This window comes from Perca fluviatilis, chromosome 6 (genome assembly GCF_010015445.1).
Source record: "Perca fluviatilis chromosome 6, GENO_Pfluv_1.0, whole genome shotgun sequence".
NCBI lineage: Eukaryota > Metazoa > Chordata > Actinopteri > Perciformes > Percidae > Perca > Perca fluviatilis.
Window position 1 is genome coordinate 19,853,394 of NC_053117.1, and position 19,107 is coordinate 19,872,500.

General features: G+C 39.3%; 2 protein-coding genes across 9 annotated transcripts in view; both read right to left on the reverse strand.

The window, feature by feature from the left end:
* The window catches only part of smtnb (smoothelin b), a 50,445-nt gene extending 46,673 nt beyond the window's left edge, over positions 1-3,772 (reverse strand). For 5 of the 6 annotated variants that reach the window (XM_039803007.1, XM_039803006.1, XM_039803004.1 and 2 more), the window contains exon 1: positions 3,398-3,771. In XM_039803007.1, the coding sequence (XP_039658941.1) occupies positions 3,398-3,448 (51 nt within the window). In that variant the 5' untranslated portion in view covers positions 3,449-3,771. Of the gene's footprint in view, positions 1-3,397 lie in introns of all 6 variants that reach the window. The other variant, XM_039803008.1, reaches the window with a different exon arrangement.
* Positions 3,773-6,189: 2,417 nt separating this feature from the next.
* Positions 6,190-18,636, reverse strand: trafd1 (TRAF-type zinc finger domain containing 1). 3 transcript variants are annotated; one of them, XM_039803018.1, is made up of 12 exons: positions 18,570-18,636; positions 17,609-17,657; positions 16,628-16,763; positions 16,006-16,059; positions 15,458-15,893; positions 14,064-14,357; positions 13,922-13,986; positions 10,284-10,544; positions 9,848-9,986; positions 9,257-9,467; positions 8,061-8,118; positions 6,190-7,302 (listed from the first exon to the last, which is right to left on the reverse strand). In XM_039803018.1, the coding sequence occupies exons 2-12, from the start codon at positions 17,641-17,643 to the stop codon at positions 7,264-7,266; spliced, it is 1,728 nt and encodes a 575-aa protein (XP_039658952.1). In that variant the 5' UTR covers positions 17,644-17,657; positions 18,570-18,636; the 3' UTR covers positions 6,190-7,263. The 3 variants fall into 3 exon arrangements, with proteins under 3 accessions (XP_039658952.1, XP_039658951.1, XP_039658950.1); XM_039803017.1 differs by lacking the exon at positions 18,570-18,636 and adding an exon at positions 18,284-18,381; XM_039803016.1 differs by lacking the exon at positions 18,570-18,636 and adding an exon at positions 18,210-18,349.
* Between the last annotated feature and the right edge of the window lie 471 nt (positions 18,637-19,107).

Sequence of the window (19,107 nt, forward strand, 5' to 3'; positions counted from 1 at the left end):
ATGATCATCACCCTCCGAGCTGCCAATCACTCCGCTGATAAAATCTATTTTTAAGTGACAGTGGCTGGAGTCGTTTGGTTAGAACGAGCTTTTCTCTGGCCTCAGCAGCTTTTGTCTTTTTGTGTCCGCAGATCTTAGGCACCATTCAGACAGATGACCCGAAACAAACATCCTCTCCAAAAGAAAGTGGGACACCAACTGATTATTTTTGTGGATATTTAAATAATTGTGGTGGCCAAGAGAAAAGAAAAATGCTTTTCCTGGTTGCCATGGAGGGGATTAAATGAGCAATATAAAAGGCAGCCTGGGCTTCGAATAGAAGTGTAGAGAAGGGATTAGAGAGGCTGCCATATGACCTTCTGACTGTTTAGTTCATTAAGTGCAACACAGGCCTGGAGTTTGTGTTCGTTATCCAACTGTTGTTTAGTAGAAGCTCCTCCTCTCAGCTTTATTAACAGTTTAATTAAGCCTGGGCATCTCTGAATGTCCATCATCTTTTACTAGTCCTAAAAAACTATTCTTAATTTACCAGCTCTTCAACAATGACTAGATTTAATAAAAACTAAACACAAAAGGCTCCATTCACGTCTCTGAGGAGCTGAATTTAAATTCCATCACATCCCCATATGAACTTCTCGTCTGAACAACAAGTTTAATCAGAGTTTGTTTCCTTTGAGTTCACTGTGGAAAACCCTGACACTCGAGTCACCGCAAACATCATCAGTGAAAATGTGGGATCTCGGTGACCTTATGGTCACATGTGAGGGAGGGATTCAGCTCCATGAATCTATTGCTAAGAAGAGATCTAACTCAGTAATGGGTTAGCATCAGATGAAAGTAAACCCCATGAATTTCAACATCTGCTTGATAGTCGTTTTATTCTGCGGCTGCAGCTCTCTTTAGACAATGCCGACATTTTACAGCGAGCTCTCGCAGGATACAGGCCACACGACAAGATTCAGATACAGCTCGATTTTTTTTCTAATAATTTTATCAGAAATAAAATATTACGGAGATAAAAAGTGGAAGGGAGTCCTCCGACTCACATACATACATAAATTTGAAGCTCAACTCAATTAAATATAAATCTACAACACAGTGTTAGAAAACTAAAGTGGTCCAGCAAAGAGCTTGAGATGTCCTCATTCTTTCCACTATCAAAATCTGTAGTGACCAGTGGGTCCTTCCTTTTTGAAATTCATTTAAACTCCCTCTTTCCTGCTTTGTCCCGCTAAAAATAAAATCATAAATTTACTCATCAAAGCAACTAATTCTGTAGTTTGAAGTAAATGATTATACTGAAAGAAATATTATTTCCTTGATATACTCCTGTTCTTCCACTATTATAGTAATAAGGTTGGCCTTTGAAGCAACACTAGAGAACTTTTTGTAACTTAAAATAATGTTTCCAAAATTGTTTCAGTGGTTCATCAACTCGTAACAGGGTGAACGGCACTTCTGCATTCGCTTTGCGGCTCTCTACCGGCTACAACCATACTATGCAAGTTTGCCAGATCGGGTCGCGGATCTGTAGTTCGAATGAGACATAATGGGACAATTCAGCTTCCAACCTGTAGGGGGAACGAAGCGGGAAAAGTTCTCTAGTGTTGCTTTAAGAGATTAATGAGAAGAAAGCTCTTGGCCAGACTTTAGGTAAATAATAGTTTAAATAGTCTCAGGCAGGTCAAGAAAACATTATATTTATATCCCGCCTTGTTCCAAAGTAAACAGCCTTTTCTTGTCAGGTTTACTGATCTATAATGAACAGAAATCAAAATGTTTTTTCGGAGATTGGCATCTTCTTAAAGGGCACAGTCTTGGGAAAGCAAGTGGTGAGAATAAGGAGTTAAATTCGCATGTAGATTAATACAACAGGTGGTCAAAAACGTCACTGTATTTACCCCTACTTTAATTACAAACTTCCAGGTCATTATATATTTGTAGTAGTCATTACTCCAGAATAAAAAATAAAAAAAACACACCAAAGGACAGTATTGCACATATGTTTCATGTACCGAACTGTTGCATTATGTATTACTGTGATTTAGACAAACCCAGTGTAACTGTGTCTAAACAGGAACAGGCTGACTCATGCGTCCTTGTAAATGTGTCTGTGTTACAGGTGTCATAATATATATCAGACAGCCTGGTGTCTCACCTTCCTCTGCCTCAGGAAATAATTAGGGCATGACGTATGTGTGATTGTGAACCAGGAAGTCTTCTGTTTTTACATGTTTTACTTTATCAATACTGATTTGCTGCTCACACTTGTGACATAATGTCTACTATAGTAATGACCAATACATAGAATGTTATGGTGACTCACCTTTTAAAAGAACATTACTTTATCACACCATTTTGTAATAGAGATGTGTGATATGTGTCATCACACATTAATGCTTACTCTAGTCAGTTATGTCTACGAATATTTTTTTTCTTCGTGGATCAGTCCATTATTTATTTGATTTTTCCCCCCCCCCAATCACCAGCCCAGAACCTAGAGATTTAAAAGTTTAAATAATATAAAACAACAAATCCTTGCATGTTTGGTTGATAAATTACTTAAACAATTAAGCGATTATCAAAACGATTAAAACCACTTATGGTTTTTCCATCTAGTTTGCGCTCACAAAACCACCAAACAAGTCTGTTACATCAACAGCTGCAATGATAACACTTTGAAATCCACCATTCACCTGCCTTCTTACAGTCAGACGCACTTCATTAGATCTGTAACTAACAATTATTTTCATTATCCCCCTGCCTATTATTTTCTCAATTCGTCGATTGATTATTCTATTAAAAATGTCAAAATAATGGTGAAAAAAATGAATATTTAAACTCCTCAAACCTAAGGTGACCTCTTCAAATGTCTTGTTCTGTCAGCAATCAAACATTAAGCTATATAAAAGTGACAAAACAATTTAACAGTTATCATACAGAGCAACAAGAAGCATATACAGTATGTGTGCATACTACCTGCCAGTATTATCATATAACTGACATACATGAATTATCACAGAGCGATTGGCAACAAAATTATGAAAATGGTATTATGGTTAAACATGTTGGCTACCCTTGAATTAAGCTTTTATGGTGCACTACATTAGCCTATATAGGCTGTAGTAACAATACAGACATACCAGCATAATGAGACATTTCCATTTATTTTCCTTATAAGACTTCATCCCCATAAAAGATTTAACCGGTCTGATACAACTTCATGTGATGTATGCAAACTATAGGATGACGATAAACATATATCTGCTGAATGCTAGGCTATATTTTACAATCCTCTGTCTTCCCCCAGACAGGTAACGTTAGCAGTATCACCACAGCGGTCCACTTTCATTAACAGCATGTAACTTCAGGTCAGAGCATCTCATCATCTACTCACCAAGGCTCGGAGAGAGGACTCATCCAGCGCCGAATAACTCTCCACGGACATTTTAATCTTTCTTGTTGGGCTCAGGTGAGACGAGAAGGTCTGGATGTGATCTGGTTCCCCGGTCAACGTGTGGTCTACCACCTGCACGACTTGTTGCTGTTTTGTGTCTTCTTCTTTTTCAGTTTGGCTCGAACTTCAGCGCAGTTAAAAATTTAGAAACTTCCTATGAGTCAACGAAAATAAACCCGTGTAACGTTTATGGAGAGCATATTTCGGTCCGGTTTTTGTCGTCTCGAGTCACAGTGAAAGCAGAAACAGACCCACACTCTCTCACGAGGGGACGTTGGCAGCTTTTTGAACCGAGGATTCCCACTGAAAGGTGTAAGCCCGCCCTTCTCTGTCGCCGGATTCTCCCGGTGCTCATTCAAAGCGCGCCGCTCTGTGGGAAAACGCAAAACAGCGTCCATGTATAGGGGGTGATCAGTGCCACTGTTAGCCACTAAAGCCTCAATCTGTGTGGAAACAAATATAGGCAATAATGCCTATATTTGGACCGTATTTGGCGTTTTTCAGCAATAGTCATTTGATGTATAGGCTACATTACGTTACCATAGTAGTACCATAGCAGTTTTCAATGTTAGTGGCGTTCTCCAGTTTTTTCCCAAGGAAATTCCTCTGGAAATGAACAACTGCTTATAAACTCAACACAACAAACCAACTAAATAAGTATCTTAAAATATCTCTACAATTAGTAGTCTTCTAGATTCTTTCCAGGAAACGTCCTAGGAAACTTTAGGGAAATGATAAACCTGGAAAACAATGCAATATCCTTTTATCTCCTCCTTTCTAAATGCTGTTTGAAATCCATGAAGCCAGTAATACACTTGCAGTGGAAAAATACTGAATACTTTATTTATATTATTGTCCTTAAAGTATTCAAATGTAAACATATATAGTGTGAAAATACTGGAATTGGCCTAAAACGAATTGTGTAGAAAGAAAATCCCCAGAAAAAATACAGGACATGACCTAAGTGTACTACTCAGTATCCTAAATAGTAGCGACCACCTGTATTTCAGTATTTCATGAAGACAAGAGCAGTCCCAAAGGAAACTGCATTGATGATTTGAAAACATGATCTTGTGGACTACTTCAAATGACCCAGTTTAAAATGCATGCATACAATGTCACTTTTATTTCCCTTTTCCCTTTCTCAGGAAACACCTATTTATCAGCAAATAAATTCCCAAATAACAATATGTAGGCTATTTTTTTTATACATTTTTTATTGTTATTAGCATAATTTATCATTCAGACATACAGAACAAATTCCAAAATATGTGCCAGGTAATATCAGATGAAACAAATTGAACAAGAGCACCCTCTCTCTGAACCCTCTCCCACCCCCCACCCTCTGCAGTCTCGAGGAAAACAAAACAAACAAACAAACAAACAGAAATCATACCTTGCCTAATCACTCTCCTCTAGTTCTTGTGGGGCTGAGGACATTAGGCCTGATATTTGTCCTGCTGTGCTTTTCCATAGGTTGATAGTTGATGACTTGGCTTTGTTAATCCTTGCTGTAGAGAGCTCAAGCATAACTATGTCTAGAAAATACACTAACCACTGTTTAAAGCGAGTGGGGGCAGAGTTGATATATCATTTTCTTGGTTGCAGTTGAGCCGGCTAGCCAAATTTTCCTCTGTCTCTCGAGCTGGTGTATTTTAGAGTCATCATTAAGTATCAAAACAATTGGGTCAGTAGGAATTGGACATCCTATCGCATCAGATATTATTGATGTTGTTTTATGCCAGAACTCATACACCTGTTCACACTCCCAGACCATGTGCAAGAAAGTTCCAGTTTGTTCAGGTTGACAGAATGTACAATAGGGAGTAGGAGTGACTTTAGAGACGTATCTCTTCTGGGGAGTCCAATATGTCCTATGGCATATGTTGAAGTGAATATAGTGGTGGTTTGGGTTCTTGGAACAGTGGTAAATGTTGTCCCAAACTGACTCCCAATTAATTGTGCTCGCCTCAGGGCTCAGCTCTCGTTCCCATTTCTTTACTATTGGGAGTTCTCCTATGGATACTTGCAACAGATATGTAGGCTATTTTGACACACTACCAGAGCTTAAAAAAATATCCTGAATTAGTCAATAAATATTATACATGAATTGTATTTTAAGGTTGATTTTCATTACCAGTGACATGTATTTACATTACAATAGTTTAAATTTTCTCCAGTCTAGATCATATTTCTTGTATTGCTCATATTCACTAATTGTAAGTTTGGTCTTAAGAGACTTATTTCTTTCCATAATCTCCTTTTTGCCTTAGATCAGTGTAGATATGAACCGAATACTGTCTAGTGCACTATCCTTACTATGCAAAACCATGACCATTTTGAGGTCCAAAACATTTAACGGAGCTTTTTGTATGTATGCATGCTCATGCTCAAATGGCCGCAGGTCAGACTAGAACCCTGAACTACTGCGTCGAGGACTGGGCCTCTGTATATGGGCGCCTGCTCTACCAGGTGAGCTACCCAGGCGCCCGCAACAAACCTATGCTTGATCCTAGTGTGACTGAAAAAGTGGCCATTGCCACATCAAATACAATGGAAGTAGCAGGATTTGTTCTCAAAGCCCGTCTGCTCCTCTGTGGCATTTCTCATCTCTCACAAAGGGCACCAGGTAAGTTTTAGTTAGAGTTTTGGTACCATGACTGGTAAACCAAGGTGAGCTCGATGTATAAAGATGTATGAAACACTGACAGAATACAAACTGGAGCCATGAATGTCCTCATTAAACATTTAATAGCCACACAAGACAAAGAGCATCAAGACAGTTGTTCTTAAACAGGAATAGTCAGCCATGTGCCGTGAGTGCCCACAGTCCAACCAAACACCACACCAGGAGATTTCACTCATTATTTGCTCCTCACTAGTTGAGGTTGATGAGCAGGTGTTAATCAGGAAAATGCTCTGGTGTGGTCTTTGGTTAAAAGCGCTCAATCATCCTGTGGCACAAGGTTGTCTATCTTACAGTATATGTATTGCTAAAGTGGACCCTATGTTACACACAAAATACTTCTTATCAATCTTAAATCCTATTCAGAGGAGCAGCACACAAAATTGTTCATACTACTTAAAAGAAGATTGGACAGGAGACACTGCTTCAAAAGCCATTTTATCGTAACACCACATATATAGTTCTATAGTTATGATTTTAAAAAATCAAAATATTACTGAAGAGTATAAAAAGACAAATGTTCAATTATACAGGGTTTTTTTTCGTGGTCAAAGATGCATAAATTTATCAAATCTATTCCTCGAGCCCTTTTTCACAAAATAATCTTTCAAAGTGCTTTAGGTTACATAAAGATGCAGATACCGACAGGAACACTGTGAAAGACCCTGAAAGAACTGACAAACGGGGGTGAAAACTAAATGTCCTTGGCTGAAAGAACAAGGTAAAGATTAAGTTAGACAAATGCACACCGACAAAGCCATGTGTCTGTTTGATCTTCTCAATAATACTAATGAGCCACAACACGACTTGTAGAGTAAAAAAAAAAAACTAATCAAATTCAGCACAAATAAAATCCATTTTATAATTTATCTTTTGAGGCTAGATGTTAGACATACATTTGAAACAAATCTTGAAATAAAGCAGAATATGCATTAATACACCAAATTACATACTTCGATTTTAATAGTAAAACTCATTAAAATATAAACTGCAAGATAACTAATACTCAGACAGGCACTTATCAGATAGGTATGTGTTTTGTTTTCAAACGTGTGCAAGAAGATACATGAAAAGCAGAGTAGCAGATTTGGTTTTTGTATTTCTCCATATGTTCCTGCTCTCACTCCTCTTGCTGCTCTTCATTCTGCTTCTTGGGCAACTGCAAATGGAAGAATACAATAGGAAATCCGTTTACAGATGCAACAATGTGTTGAGTTGCCTTAAAAGGTCCCATATTATGCTCTTTTTGAAGTTCATACTTGTATTTTGGGTTACTACTAGAACATGTTCACATGCTTTAATGTTAAAAAAAAACAAACACATTATTCTCTATTCCTCAGGTGGAATGTTAGTGTAACCTGAGTGTTCCCAGGTTATTTAAGCCTGGCTGCAGTGCAGCTCTATCTCTCTCTGCCTGCATGACGGTTTCTGCAGTTTCAGCTACTTTACTACTTTTACTTTAGGTACTTCACTTTATTTACTTTAGGTATAATATGCAGTATTAAACAATGAACAACCCACTAGAAGTGTGTGATTGCATCTGTATCTGCAAAGACCCTGCCTTCTGCCTACATTTTCTTCTTATTTTTCTGTGTGCGGGACGTTTATGGGCGTCAGCCAATAAAAGCATGCAGGGCGTGCAGCCCGTTGTCATTCCCAACCACTTCACCCCTCAGCGTCTCATACCGATGCACAAGTTTAAAACCCCCACACCCACCCACGCACACACACACACTTTAGAATGTATCCAGCGACTGATTCACTGCTTTGTTGGCTGCTACCTATCTCTCTCTCTGGCTCGCTGAGCGGCGGCCAACTTTGAACGCTGTGTTTGCAAACTGTAAGCGATACTTACTACATATTATACCTTTAAATATAAAACATTTTTTGTTTTGGTTTTTTAAACTTGACGGTTACCTTTGTCAAAGAGTTTCTTCTGTTCCCTCTCCCTTCTTTATTTTCTGGTAGATGTACTCTGGTGGACAAACACATTCAAATCAAAATATGAATAACATACTTTAACAGTCTATTTACAAAAAAAGCACAGTTGTTTAACAAATTCTGAATTGGTCAAGTAGAGCTTAAAGTGACTATATGTAACTTTTACACGTTTCTGAAACGGTGTAATGTTCCATCTAATGATCATAAATGACCTGTAACAGTGTAAAGAACGTTATTTTTATATAGTTTTTATCAATGCCTCTGCCCGGGTCTGAAGTCACAAAATGATTTACAGACGGTAGACTGCACTACAGAACACACATTCTGAAGGGACACAGATTTCAGCTGAACACCGGATAAGCCTACGTTAGTGGGTATGCAGGTAAAAGGTAGCAGTAGATGTCTTTATGTATACCTAAATGTATTTTAATTTGATTTTAGAAGTTATCTGCTCTAGTTACAGCTGATACTGGGGCAGGGCCATCACAGAAAAGAAAGAGGGAAGTGAAAGATGACAAGCGAAATCGAGTCAATCTCGGTCCGGCTTTCAACAGATGGAGACAATTATGGGACTTTAAATTATTCAAAAACGTTCCCGAATTGGCCCTCAGGTATATAATAGGTCTATTTCATTCATAAAATAACTTTACAATGCGCGTTGTGCTGGTCAACAGTAGCTGACATTAAATTACGCCCCCCTTCCATTAAGCGTGGACGTTTTATTCCTTTTAGTCTGTGTTTGTGTTGGCCAACTATTTTCTTTTCCCTTGTCCCCCTGTACCTGTGTGAAGTGTCCTTGGGTTTCATGAAATGCGCTATATAAGTTATTACTACGTTGGTTTCTACAACAATCTCTTAATGCTTTGGCTCATGACACAGTGACAGTGATAACCAGTTTAGCTCAAGGTACATCCAAAGTAGGCTAAGTTACCGTATGCAACACTTGAAATGCATCTGTAACGTATTCGCTTATTGTAAATGAATGATTTTCATCGCAACTTTATGACCTCTCGGTAACGCTAACTCGGTAATACAGCACTGTAAAGAAAAGACCTTTATGACAGCGGGTGTGGTAAAAACACCACTGCTTTTGTCCAAAGCATATAGCCACTTTAAGTAATTCAAATGAGATTCAAAACTTAGTCTTCATATGATTTGATGATTGCTTTTACCCCTTTAGAAATGCAGAACCAGACTTGTCAGTGTCACCGAAAGATGAATGAGCGCCTTCTGCTTCCCTGCCCTGCTGAGTTCTGTTTTTTACAGAAGCATCACAGTTGGATGTCTTCCTTTGACTTGGTAGTCCAATGTAGCCTCTCTGCCATTCCCTTGGGTTTTGTCCTGGTGGTGTGTTTCTGTCAAAGTCCCCATCTGAGAAGTCAGCTATATGTGGAACAGGACACACAAGATGTGTAAATAAACATAAATATACAAGGTGAATAGAAAACCCTCAACACTTCAACAAAACTTCCCCAAAAAAATCCACACAAACTATCTTTTTTTTTTTTTATCAATACACAACAATTACAAAAGCAGTCGTCACTGAAAGTCTTGTGTCTCAGGCTCCCTCCAACAATGCTAATTAAATTTGTATAAAAAGAAAATCACAAGTAAAACAAACTAAATGAGAATCTAAGACAGAAAATAGTGCAAGTTAAAATATAGGGTCATAGTTTGTGGTGGCTCTGAATTGAATACTAAATACTTTATCTAATCAAATTTGTATCAGTTTATTAATTTTCAAAATAAATTATTTACATTACCTTGGGGATTCATTCTCCTTTTAAAATCTGGAGACATCTGACCAACGGCGTCTTGAGCAGGGCTCAGTGGTTTTTTGACGGATGCTTTTGTTAGATTATTCAGTGGAGGGGCAGTCTGAGGACGCATATCACATTTGTCCTAGATATAAGAAAACACATTAAATTGGCCATTAGCCATGATGCAATTACAAATCTGTCTATTTCTTTTTTCTGCCACACTTTTGTTAAATATTCATCATTCATGAACACATTCAGAAATGGTCATAACAGGCTGGTTGTGGAGCTCGATATAGATAAGACATATTTGAAATATGTTTAATTGCCACATTTTTAAGATTTCCTACAACTGGTCAAAATAATTTCCTTTCCTCAAGGGCAACAAAATAGTCACTCAAAATGTGTCATTCATTTTACACTGGCTATCTTACTGACATACCTGATGGTGAAAGACCACAGCCTCCTCCAGAGCAACACCACAGAATTCACATGGAATGACCACATCGCCCTCTAGTGGACTGGCTGGAGGACTGTAGGAGGCCGGGGAGACTGATCGAGGGAAAGTGGGGATGTTTGAAGCGAGTGTGTCAGGGACGTTGTGCATCAGCCCTGAAGCATTCCTGCTCATCCTGTCCTCTTTAGGTGGAGACAAGGGCTGCTTGCTGTAAGACGCAAAGGCGGAGGCGGGGCTGCATCCAGTCTGAAACCAATAGAAGAAAGGTATACAAAAAGGTTGAAGTCTCTGTGAAGTCAACAAGTCATCATTCGTGTCCCTAACTAGATGGAGATAACAGCCTCTTTCTTGTTCAAACAGGTAAAGGCTGTAACTGGACTGGGAACCGTCTAAACAAACAAAGATAAAGTAAAGTATGCAAATGTTTGCATCCCGTGTCACGTCTGACAGAAAAAAAACAGAACGCACCATGACAAAGCAAGTAGGTCACAGCAGGTCTGTCTAACATTAAGGGAACTTAAAACTGAAAGAGGGGCTGGAATAAGGTTAAAACATTTCAAAACATCAACAAATAATCCTAAATTCCGTAATACCTGCCGTTTTGGAAGATATTATTAATAAAGGTAGTCTATAGATCCATGTTTCCCTACACTGGCAGCAATTCCCGAGCGTCAGAGTTTTCTTTGCTTTTTGTCCGCCAGTCATCATGATTCGGCATGATTCGGTGTAACGAAAGAACAACTGCAAGGGTCATTAACATACTGATCAGCATTCACGAGGTGCTTTGCATTGACTATTTATGGTTAAAAATGGGCGTGTACAGGGCGGGATAAGAGGCTGATTCACGTATGCACGCTTGTAGGTAATCTCCGATTTATAAAGGGAACGTTGCTTACAGGAGTGTGTACACACGGTTTTATAAATCTGACTTTTTTTCGGCGTTCACCATTTTGGGCATTTGGGCGTACGTACACTTATAGTAAGGATCCTACACACAGTTTTATAAATGAGACCCCAGGCCACTTACATAAGCTACGGCGAAAGCTCTGCGTGGAGCCTCCACAAAAGCATAAAGCGGCCTTTAGGCTGGTTATACAGTGCCTTGCGAAAGTATTCGGCCCCCTTGAACGTTTCGACCTTTTGCCACATTTCAGGCCTCAAACATAAAGATATAAAACTGTAATTTTTTGTGAAGAATCAACAACAAGTGGGACACAATCATGAAGTGGAACGAAATTCATTGGCTATTTCAAACTTTTTTAACAAATAAGAAACTGAAAAAGTGGGCGTGCAAAATTATTCAGCCCCTTTACTTTCAGTGCAGCAAACTCTCTCCAGAAGTTCAGTGAGGATCTCTGAATGATCCAATGTTGACTTAAATGACTAATGATGATAAATAGAATCCAGCTGTGTGTAATCAAGTCTCCGTATAAATGCACCTGCTCTGTGATAGTCTCAGAGGTCCGTGTAAAAGCGCAGAGAGCATCATGAAGAACAAGGAACACACCAGGCAGGTCCGAGATACTGTTGTGGAGAAGTTTAAAGCCGGATATGGATACAAAAAGATTTCCCAAGCTTTAAACATCCCAAGGAGCACTGTGCAAGCGATAATATTGAAATGGAAGGAGTATCGGACCACTACAAATCTACGAACCCGCGGGCCCTCACAAAACTTTCAGCTCATACAATGAGAAGACTGATCAGAGATGCAGCCAAGAGGCCCATGATCACTCTGGATGAACTGCAGAGATCTACAGCTGAGGTGGGAGACTCTGTCCATAGGACAACAATCAGTCGTATACTGCACAAATCTGGCCTTTATGGAAGAGTGGCAAGAAGAAAGCCATTTCTTAAAGATATCCATAAAAAGTGTCGTTTAAAGTTTGCCAAAAGCCACCTGGGAGACACACCAAACATGTGGAAGAAGGTGCTGTGGTCAGATGAAACCAAAATCGAACTTTTTGGCAACAATGCAAAACGTTATGTTTGGCGTAAAAGCAACACAGCTCATCACACTGAACACACCATCCCCACTGTCAAACATGGTGGTGGCAGCATCATGGTTTGGGCCTGCTTTTCTTCAGCAGGGACAGGGAAGATGGTTAAAATTGATGGGAAGATGGATGGAGCCAAATACAGGACCATTCTGGAAGAAAACCTGATGGAGTCTGCAAAAGACCTGAGACTGGGACGGAGATTTGTCTTCCAACAAGACAATGATCCAAAACATAAAGCAAAATCTACAATGGAATGGTTCACAAATAAACATATCCAGGTGTTAGAATGGCCAAGTCAAAGTCCAGACCTGAATCGAGAATCTGTGGAAAGAACTGAAAACTGCTGTTCACAAACGCTCTCCATCCAACCTCACTGAGCTCGAGCTGTTTTGCAAGGAGGAATGGGCAAAAATGTCAGTCTGTCGATGTGCAAAACTGATAGAGACATACCCCAAGCAACTTACAGCTGTAATCGCAGCAAAAGGTGGCGCTACAAAGTATTAACTTAAGGGGGCTGAATAATTTTGCACGCCCAATATTTCAGTTTTTTATTTGTTTAAAAGGTTTGAAATATCCAATAAATTTCGTTCCACTTCATGATTGTGTCCCACTTGTTGTTGATTCTTAACAAAAAATTACAGTTTTATATATTTATGTTTGAGGCCTGAAATGTGGCAAAAGGTCGAAAAGTTCAAGGGGGCCGAATACTTTCGCAAGGCACTGTATCGGTCAGTAAGGGACTGGTTGTATTTAGCAGATATGATGCACTGACCTGGAATTTTAAACTGTCTGCCCTCCAGTTTTTCTCCAATATTATATGCATGTTTTACTTGAATATGGACATGCATTTCTTAAAGGAGAACTAGCATTACAGTATGATGTTAGCGTTGTCATTGATCACAGGCTCTTAAGTCCAAAAAACAAAAGGGTATCTGTCGGTTACCTGGCTAAAAATGTTAACTACATGATGGACAGATAATATCACATAAACCACAAAGAAAAGGCTATTGAATCTGCAGCCTTTTTATCCTTCTTAAGGCATATATTGAAAAGAAAGAGCATGAAGGAGTACCTAAATGTGTATATAGACAATCCAGACAATCCAATTACTTTAATTACTCTGGAGGAATTAAACCTAAAGTATGGTCTGCGCTGCCCTCACTACAAGAAAACCTTGTTTTCCGATAGCTGGGAGCACAACAGCCTTTGGAGGCATGGGGACATGAACTTCAGGTGACCATAAAAATCAGCAAGAAACTAAATTGAAGAGCTTTATTATCATCACTGAAAGCCGAGACTCTACAAGTCTATAAATGTGACAATCTTTTCTTTTTTTTTAGGCCTCTTCTCAATGTATTGTTAATGTAGTGCTTTTGTCCATATCAGGATCATGTGAGCACAGTCACCCCTTTCTCTAGAGGGCTGATTGGTTTGTAGGCATGTGGTTAGTGGTTTAGATCCTACCATGCCTCATGATTTAACACAAAAGGATCCTTGCCAAAAATGTTTGTCTAAATTAAATTCATATTGGCCAATATCGGGTTAAGAACTTATTCAGCAGGATGAGCCATGAGTCAACCCCCAAGAACAACAGTGTAACCAAAAGAATAAAATGACATCCCTAACCTGATGCAAAATGAGGTCCTCTTCAGGAAACAGCTCTTCGCAAAACTCACAAGGAAGCATGGAATCTGTGGAAATCATTTAAAATCATTAACAAAAACTGACAACAGAATAACTCAAAGTACTCTAATCAACACTATCTTACCTGCTTGATCATGTTCCTGGACTGCACTTGTGCTTGTGCCTGTGAAGTTTGAGAAGTTGTTGTTGGGCGGTGAGAATGGAGAGTTTACAGAGGTGTTAGACGTCTTCCCAATCTTGTGGTCCCAGATACCACTCCACAGGTTTCCCTCGACGCCTCCAGCCACTGATTCTCCATCACTCTGCAGGCTGAGGGCCAACATGTAGTCCAGGCCTGATGAATCGTCACCCAGTGTCAGCTCACTTTGTGGCCACGCACTACTGGTGCTGCTATTGAGAAAATCCCTCTGCCCCAGCACTACAAGAAAACATGTATTATAGTTATTTCAGAAAACAATTTTAGCTACAAGTACAGTAAAGGAGAAAAAAAGGATATTTAACACTTCGGGTCAAATTGACCCGTTTTCAAATTTTGTTTTAGATCATAAAATATGGGATGTAGAAATAAGCGCTGAAAATGTGTAGAAGAAAAATTTTACAATTTAAAACGTTGGAAAAAGCAAAAACAAACTGTGAAATAAAGCCTTCAAAAACGTTTTTTTCAAGGTTGACGGGAAGGGTTAAATGTTTTAGCATTTGTTCCGTTTAATGTTTTGACAAAACCCTAATGTTAAAGCCACAATATTAAAGTTTATTATCGCTGTTCAAGCAAACCATAAAATTTAAATACACACAATAAAGGTTAGCAACATATGCAATGTGTTCTTTGGCCCTCTATTAGGGATTACCTTGCCTTATGTTGAGCTAGCAAAATCTCTCTAAATTAATATAAGATATTTTCCAAGGGCATCTACTGCATGTCCTCCTGCCTGCAAAACTAATTTCTATAAAGATGGCCTTACATGAAGAAAAAGTTGAAAGTAACATTTACAGTGAGATATTTCTGTGTGACTCAAATTTTAAGTGATTTTTAACAAGATGTAAAGCTCATGTCAAATGTTGTGGTACTATAGAAGAGTTGGAAGTTTAAAAAGGTACTCTGTGGGGGTTTTGACCACTAGTGGTGCTTGGAGCAATGTTTTTACACGTGTGTAACCCAGTTTTGTTTGTATCGTGCACACTGAAGAACGCAGGCGATGCAAAACACATTCTTGCTGCTGGGTTCATGGCTTAAGAAATGTTTTAGGGGAAAGGAAATGCAATCGACATGTCTGTTACACCTGATGGATGCAAACAATGTGTTTTGGTAAGAAACACTTGATGTAAACATAACTTTTGTTTGTTCACAAGAAAACTCCACAGGGCACCTTTAAGTTGCTTTTATGGTCCTTTAAAGCTACATTGGTACATTTTTGGCCAATACATAATGATATATTCAACTAAAATAATTGAGCTGGCTGGGCATTTTTTCCCCCCCAACAGGAAATGTAATAATCAATAGGTATTTGATAAACTCACAGTGGCTAAATGTATTCCTCGGGGCAGTATTCTTCCAGTCTGCTGGGCCTTGAGGTCCCCTTGAAGTGTTATATACCCTGGGATCGAATGGCAGGGGAAACGCCTGTTGTTCCGCTGCACTGATGTTATTATTCTTTGGGCCTCTCTCTTGGGCTCTTAGGAGGTTTCGGATGGAGTGGGCTTCAAACCATGCCCCTGGAGCCTGTGGTTCTACTGGACTGCGACTTGTCCGGCTGTTGTTCCTCTCTTGGGGCGGTGTAAGACTTCCACATAAGACCGGATGCACAGCTTGTTCCCTCAACATTACATTGCATTTGCAGAATGCGCAGGGCTCAGTGCGTGTACCGCAATAATCCTCATGTTCTTTGGACTGACCGAAAACTATCTCCAGTTCACAGTATTGGCACGGGACCAGCCGCTGAGAACATTCAGAGCTCTGAAAGAAACAATTGTAAGGAAGCACAATTTGAGGATTTACGAAAGATGGCGGAGCATCAATAGGGAATAGATAAATAAGAATAGGGAAGAGAAATGTTCTTCCGAAATACCTGGTGAACATCAATATGATTCTTCTCAATTTTCAAACCACACTTGCATGTAATCTGAAATGAAAGGGAAAATGCTTTTAAAATTGCAATCCAGTAACAGTCTGATGTTAGTTTATGGTTAGCCTTTTCTTTAGAATGAGGTTTGAGGTTACTGACGTGCTTTTCGATTGACACAGAGGCTGCATTTGCCAGTTTATAGTTGGCGTGTTAACTGATATTGACAATACATATACTTTATCCTAAATCAAATGGATTGTTCAATAAGCAATGAAGCACAATGAGGTGTTGCATGTAGTGAATTAATATAAGGCAGAGTCAAAAATGTCCACAACATACAAGAGTTCCTCCCACAGAGTCTAGAGTTTTACTGTCCTTTCCTGCTCCCTTATCGCACGGATACTTACTCAAGATAAATAACAGATATTACAATCACAAGTTTACTTCAGTTTACTGGTTTCTGGGTTTGGGACAGATTAACTAATGTTCACACATATTGATTGGCTTTTCCAGGCTATGCAGATAACTTTTTTCCACTTTTTGGTACTAGGCCTGCCCTTTAAAGCAACACACATCTACTGCAGGAATTATGTTAAAGTCTCCCATACTGCTGTTCAGATGTTACCTGAGTATGTTCCTGCTGTTTGTGCTCCTGCAGATCTGACCGGGGCACTGGCTCCTGGCATACATCACACAGTGCGATGTTTCTTCGGCAGTGGATCTCATGGGTAGTAAAATTAGCCTCTGGAATGTCATGTTTGCTAGAAAGGTAAAGAAAATGATGAAAACCTGTTTTCACCACCATATCAAAATGATCACTTGTAGTGATGTTCCGTGATGTGCCGAGGCTTCGGAGCGTGTGTTGAGTAATCCAGGAAGTTTTTTTTCAGTGCTGCGTCGAAGTCTGTTCCCCAGTCGAGATCAGCCCCATCCACAGTTAGGGGTTCAGGTTTAGGTAGGGGGGAACAGATCTTGACGGGGGAAACGGAGCTCGATAAAAAAACCTGAAGCACATATCGATGATTGTATCGTTTTAGACAAATGGTGTCACTGATGATGCCCGAAGCCCTAACACAGTTGAGAAATGATTGTTCCTGAATAAAATGAATAAAGTCTCCCCTCCTAGTTACACAAGCACATTCACTGGACTTGATTTGTACTTGATTAAGTTGGTCTTGACTGCAGCCCTGCTAATATTGCCCCTCCTGCCATTATTATGAAACAATTATTTACCAAAGGACTGATTACACACATTTGATGCATTACTCACAAGACAGATACAGTGATGTTGTACAAGCATAGTCCTACTTGTCAGAAAATAGACAATATATTGATAGGCTATTAATGAATTACATCAAAATTGATTTATTTGTTTTCATTGTTGACTTTCATCATTCCCAAGCCCTTACTGGTGCAAAATACCGCCCATCACGGATGGTTGAGATCATCTGCCTGTTTTACACTCTTTGACCAACGGGTGGTTTTGTGTGCACATAAAGCCTCAAGAAATGAACTGTTTTTACCAACCAATTTGCTGAAAAGCTTCAATACTTCGCGAAGCTTCATTGGCTTGTGTGTACAATGTATATACCTTATTCATACTTACCAATTTCCACAGAACTGTGTATTTTCATCTGCCATGGCTTTACCGAGGCCTATGGACAAAGTGTAACGTTAGTTATTAATGACACAAAATAGCTTGACTGACATGTAACGTTAGGAGAAAGTGACACTGTTTTGGCGAGCTTCACTGATGTTTATAAAAAAGGAATTTGGTTGAGTTCAACACGTTTACAGTTTCGTTGACGTCTAACGTTTACGCAATTAAGTAACGTTACTTAATTGTTCAAATAGCCCCGTGAATAATCAGGGCTAATGTAGCTAGCTAACGTTAAAGAGTACAGGTAGCTAACGTCACCACTGGTAAATGACTGTTAACAAATGAGAGACTGGTTGACAGCTCTTACGCTTTGCTCACCCAGTGTTTCCAGGCATGTAACGTTAACGATAGCTAACGATGGCCTGGATTAACAGTTAATGTTAGTCAACAAGCATCTCGAACTACCTCAAAATGTTGGACAATGTTAGCAGTGTTGCCTATAGCTACCTAGCTACGTAGCTTAACATTAAATTCCTTGTTAGCAACCACCACGTAGCGTTGATTTAGCTAGCTAACGGTAACCTAACTAACTTAATACACTCCTTACGTTAAGGATAATAATGTGGCGCCCAGTCCAAGCCTGACAGTCGTTGTGATGTTACCGTTTGTCAATTAATTCACCTCTGTAGAAAAGTAAACCCGATTACGACAGCTATTTAATGATGTCTCGGAAAACAGTTCGTTATTTCCTACTTGCTATTTCCACACACAGAAGTGATTGTACCCCAAGCGAGGCCTCTCAGGCTGTCTACGTATACATCCGTTCCGGCAACTTTAAAATGAGCACGACCATACCAAATCCTACCATAGCAATTGATGATTTCATTCTATTGCGTCTAAACGCAATAGAATTGTGATCTGAATTTGTAAGGGACATGCATATTTTGAGGTTAATGGTTAAAGCTACCTGTACGTCTTTACTCAGGGCAGAATATACTCAGTATCTCAGTCTCCAGGAACGATTTTGATTGGTTGAGTAAACACCGTGCGCTTGTAAGAATGTCTCGGGTGACACTCCTGCTTTTTTATTTCTATCCAATATCTTATTTTACTAACACAGCTTCTAAAACTGTGATAAAGGTGTCAATGATATATACAGAATTGACCTTTTAGCACCAATGCTCCGACCATAGACTGTAAAAAATAGGCATCGACTCCGTAACTATCTAGCTAACTATCCTGTCTACATCGGAAATCGGGATTTGTCCATTTCTAACCAACCTGCTACCTGTGATCGCCTGTATGGTGATTGCCCTGCGCATGCATTTGAGCAAATATCTCAGCAGTTTATGATATAACATAAAGCGCGAAGGACTGTCAGAGCTGGGAGAAAATTATAGGCTTTCTTCCGAAGCGGTCTAGCAAAACATCGACCGCCGATTTACGTCATATGTCACTGTAATAATATATGGTGACTGGTCGGAATGTATTGGTATTTGTGTTTT